Raw genomic sequence first — 4,767 nt, forward strand, 5'->3', positions numbered from 1 at the left:
ATCAAGACACGTGTCCCACCACCTGTTAAGCTGTTAACCAATGATCCACATGCATATCTGACTGCTTTACACGTATCGCATGCATGTCCAAACACCATTGACATCGGTTGCCGCTTCTATATAGGGCTAGGCCAACCTCCTTGTTCTTACCAGGAACTACAACTACTACTTCATTATCAAAGGGTGAGAGCTAGCTGCTTGCTGTTTTTTCTTTGTGGTTGTGAAATTTGAGGGAGAGATCGATGGCTCAGACTGTGGGAAGGAACGTGGCAGCTCCATTGCTGTTTCTGAACTTGATCATGTATTTGATCGTTGTCGGTTTTGCTAGTTGGTGTCTCAACAGGTTCATCAATGGCCAGACCAATCACCCTAGTATGTTTTTTCATCAACTACCTCTCTTTTGATTTGTGGGTTTTCTTGTTTACTGGTGATTTTAACGCCTAGTTAATTGCGAACCCAACTTTGGCCAGTTGGCTAGGACAGTCTGAGTCTTCGACTATCCCGTTCTCTATAGACTAGAGTGGATTAGTTCTTTATTGATAAGTTTTGAATATCGTCTTTGTAAAAAGTTGAGAACTAGTAGTAATTTAATTTTTTATATTCGTTTTTTGAAATTAAACTCGGTGTAAAAATTTTGCTCAGGTTTTGGAGGAAATGGTGCAACAATGTTCTTTTTGCTATTCTCCATATTGGCTGGAGTGATGGGCATAGCATCAAAGCTGGCCGGAGCAAACCACATCAGAGCTTGGAGGAGTGATAGCCTAGCTGCAGCAGGATCATCAGCCATCGTGGCATGGGCTCTCACGGCACTGGCCTTTGGGTAAATCTCAGAATCTGACTTGATCACATAGCACTTAAGCACACTTAATATCGTTTATATTGAGATCAATCGGATGATAATCGTGGTGTTTATCAACAGGCTGGCATGCAAGCAGATAAGCATTGGAGGGTTTAGAGGATGGAGGCTGAGGCTCTTGGAGGCTTTCGTAATAGTCTTGACATTCACTCAGCTATTGTACCTCTTGCTGCTTCATGCGGGTGTCTTCAGCAGCAAGTATGGCCCGGGCTACCGTGACGCCAACTACCCGGCTGCCGGCGATCCGATACACAAGGGCACAACTGGAGGAGTCCCTGCGTCTAGGGTTGTTTAAGGACATAGGGATATCGTAGCAGCGCGACTCCCACATAATTTAATGTGGATTTCGTTTCCCCTTCCCTTTTGGGAAAGGGGGTTTGTGTTTCATAATTTAATGGGGAATTTTAAGTTTTTACTTTGTGGTTTTGTGGGTTGGATAGGTTAGGGGATGTGGTCAGTGACCCAAGTGGTGTGTTGTGCGCATGTTTGTACGACGTCGTGTACATCATGTGTATAATGTATGCATGGTTTTTAATTAATCAACGCATGGTTAACATCCTTTCAAATTAATTTAAGTTTGTGTTCGTAAACCTCTCTGAGTAGAGAAATTATGTATCGTCCGATCTGGATCATCATTTGATTGGGATCAAAAGAAGGGGAAAAAAGATAAAGAGAAACAAAAAGAACGAGAAGAAAGAGCAAAAACAAAAAAGGTTGCTGTCGTTGCGCCCGAAAAGTCACCCAAACATCCATTGCGTTAAAAGAGGAAAAGGGATTTGGAAATCCTCATCCCAATCCTTCTCCGATGAACAATACTCGGAGAATAATACTTGGCTGTTGAAAATTTAGCTCAATCAAATTTAAACACGTGTAAAATTTGTGTTTACAATTTTAATTATTTGGACATGTGTCCAAATCTAATTGGATTAAAACAAGAGTTTCATGTTTCAACTGATACATGGACTCGCAAAATTCTATTTTCGATTGATCGAGTTTTCTCCTTGACAAGGGCTTAAACGTAAGGAAGTAGACTTCCGCATTGTTAAATAGACACTCTACCAGACATTTCACAATTTTATTACAGTTTAGTTCACGTCAAACTAATTCAACTTAGTTATTAAAGCCAGTTCGGTACGAGATAGTCCCTAAACCTATATAGTTTCATTATCAACTCCAAAGCTAGAGCATCATTTTGAGTTGTGTATTTTCCTTGAGAAAAAGGGAAAAGAATTTGGGACTTTATCCTTGAATATTCAGATAAATGGACTTATGTAATAGATTATAGACGTCAATTGAAGTCCCCCATACATGCGGTAAAGTTTCTCTCTCTATACCCTAGTTTTTCTTCCCTCAAGGTATTATGAAGTCATTCATAACCTAGAAGCTTATGAGCGTTATGATTAACGAAATTTATACTAAGCCCAGAAACAGGACAATTATGAATTATAGCCCAATTTTCTCTCATTTTTCACAAGTCCTTCCCCAAAACTATGATCAGAGTTCGATATTAATTTATTCCCCTTCTCCTTCGTATAAATATATTGTTGTATAAGGAAAAATAAAAAACGTGTTTGCATAGAACATCAGATGGCAAGAGTAATTAGCTAAGAGTAATTTTCCTTGAATCACATTCATCTATAAAAAATCAGCTCTTAAGCAGTAACCAGTTCAAAGTACAAATGACAAATAGAAGGAAATCAAAACTTAGAGGAGAAGAAAAGGGCTGGCTCTGTTAAGAACAGAACGCCTCAAATCAACTTCCCCTCAACTTTTACATGATGCTTAAACTAATTCTTTCCGAAATAGGCACACAACGACACCATACTATGCTTAACCTTCGGTGATGAAACCTTCCTTGCGACCTTCAAACCCTGGCCGCATGAGCTTTTTCTCTCTTTTTGCGATTTTCCGGTTTATCTTCTCTTGCTTTTTCTGTGATATATTATCTGATCTCTTTTTCTGTTTATCTGCTTTCATCTTCTCTGTGGTTTCAACCCTTCCCTTCCACTTCTCGGCATTCTTCTGATGCCGCTTCTTCTCCTTCTGAATGCTTTGTTTCAACAACTTTGGATCATCGTGAACCTTGATCCCAGCAGCTCTACTTGTTGCAGCTTTCCAAGAATGCTTCTTCGAGATTATCTCACCTTTTTCTGGATCTTTCTTGGCTTCTTGCAACTGTTTTGCCCTCTCAAGCTCCCGCAACTTTGACAACTTTTTCTTCTTATTTGTCTTACCAAGCTCATCTTCGTCCCCAAGTTTGACATAACCGAATGTCAGCTCCTTTGCAGCCTCTGCAACATCTTTCTCCACTTTAGCCACTGAATCATCACTAGCAGATTTCTTACCATCAGATACGGCCTCTCTCTTCCGTTTCTTCTGGTCAGTTCCTTTCTTCTCATATCTTTCCTTTCGCTCAATCCTCTTCCTTGCTCTCTCTGAACCTTCAGAATGCCGACCAGCCCGAAACTCATCAAGTTTGCGACGAAGGCGTTGCTGGAGTTCTTCATATGTCACTGAACGTTCATCATCTTCCACTGAACATTCATCATCTTCCAGACCAGGCACCACGGGCTTAATCTCTATTTCATCACTATCACTCTCATCGTTTGACTTCTTTTCCAAACTTTGCTTTAGCAAATCAAGGGTAGTCTTAGAAGACTTCTCTGGATCCAACCGTTCTCTTCGAGCTTTCTTAATGTTTTCCTTTGATTCCTTCTTTGCTGAAGCTTTTGCAGTCTTGCTGAGACCTTGAAACCATGGCTTATCATCATCGTCAACGGGTAGATAGAATCTAGCAGGGATGAGCTCAACTAACTTGTCGAAGAATTGAGAATGCTGATGGATAATAGACTTCAAATCGAGAATTGGATTGGAATCACTGGTATGACTTCCTCTTTTTTTCTTCATCTGCAAAGTGATCAAAATTGAGGTAAATAGTTAGCAGCAGAAAATGGTTGTGAATGGATGTAACGCATACGCACTAACTATACAACCCAATCCTAATTAAGGACATTTCATTTGCAAATTGATCAACAGAGCATAATAAAAAACAGATTATAAAACATGATGAGCACCCAGCAACAGTAAGATTTCAAACAAATCAAACAGAAAAAGCAAATATGCAATCTGATGAAAACCCTGCTAGGGTCAACTTTTAAAACAAATCAAACATTAAATTAAAAGAGAAAAATGGATAATAAATCAGATGACAACCCAATTAGAATAATCAGCAGAAGACATAGATAACAAATTATGCAATCTAATGAAATCCCAGTTACAGTAATCAGCAGAAGAAATAAATTAATATGCAATCTGATGAAGCATACAAACAAAATTACTGAAAAATCAAAATAATTGCTTTCTATGACAAGTAAATAGCAAAGCCGTGAACCATCAACGAAACCAAATTAGACCCATAAATTTAAAACAAAAAACGAGATTAATAAAGTTTGTTTAGGCTAAATCAAAAATCAAGAGAAGTAAGTTGCACAATTATCTGCGAGTAAAAGAGAGAAGAAGATGAAGAGAGAGAGACCGTGGTGAATCCCGCGGCGTCGGATACAGAAATCAGAAGCTGAAGCTTGTTTTTCTGCTTTTGGTCGTAATGGTTAATTCATGGAAACAAACAAAGCCCTTAAAGGGCACGGATTGCAGCAGTTCCAAGAATACAAGAACCCTAGAGGAATGGGCTTTTGGAAATGGACTGGGCTGTTTTTAGCGTTTTATTAAAAGCTGGGTTTTTGCTGATAGTTGGACGGCTTGATAAGCAGAGGCTTTTTCAGTAGGACGCAAGAAAAGCCATGCACTCTCGTGCGAGTTCGATCTTCACCGATTTTTTCTATCCTAATAATAACTATCTAACATTATAACATTATACCTCTACAAGAAACCACATTACCATGTCTTATAGG

General features: G+C 39.1%; 2 protein-coding genes across 2 annotated transcripts; one reads left to right on the top strand and one right to left on the bottom strand.

Moving 5' to 3' along the window:
- The first annotated feature begins 204 nt into the window (after positions 1-204).
- LOC137730657 (membrane protein PM19L-like) lies at positions 205-1,162 on the top strand. The gene is made up of 3 exons (XM_068469629.1): positions 205-372; positions 643-820; positions 920-1,162. Exons 1-3 carry the CDS (start codon positions 243-245, stop codon positions 1,149-1,151), a joined length of 540 nt encoding a protein of 179 aa, XP_068325730.1. The 5' UTR covers positions 205-242; the 3' UTR covers positions 1,152-1,162.
- Positions 1,163-2,492: 1,330 nt separating this feature from the next.
- On the bottom strand, positions 2,493-4,510 carry LOC137731706 (ribosomal RNA-processing protein 14-C-like). The gene is made up of 2 exons (XM_068470893.1): positions 4,392-4,510; positions 2,493-3,763 (listed from the first exon to the last, which is right to left on the bottom strand). Exon 2 carries the CDS (start codon positions 3,761-3,763, stop codon positions 2,687-2,689), a length of 1,077 nt encoding a protein of 358 aa, XP_068326994.1. The 5' UTR covers positions 4,392-4,510; the 3' UTR covers positions 2,493-2,686.
- Positions 4,511-4,767: the final 257 nt, after the last annotated feature.

This window comes from Pyrus communis, chromosome 4, assembly GCF_963583255.1.
Source record: "Pyrus communis chromosome 4, drPyrComm1.1, whole genome shotgun sequence".
NCBI classification, from domain to species: Eukaryota; Viridiplantae; Streptophyta; class Magnoliopsida; order Rosales; family Rosaceae; genus Pyrus; species Pyrus communis.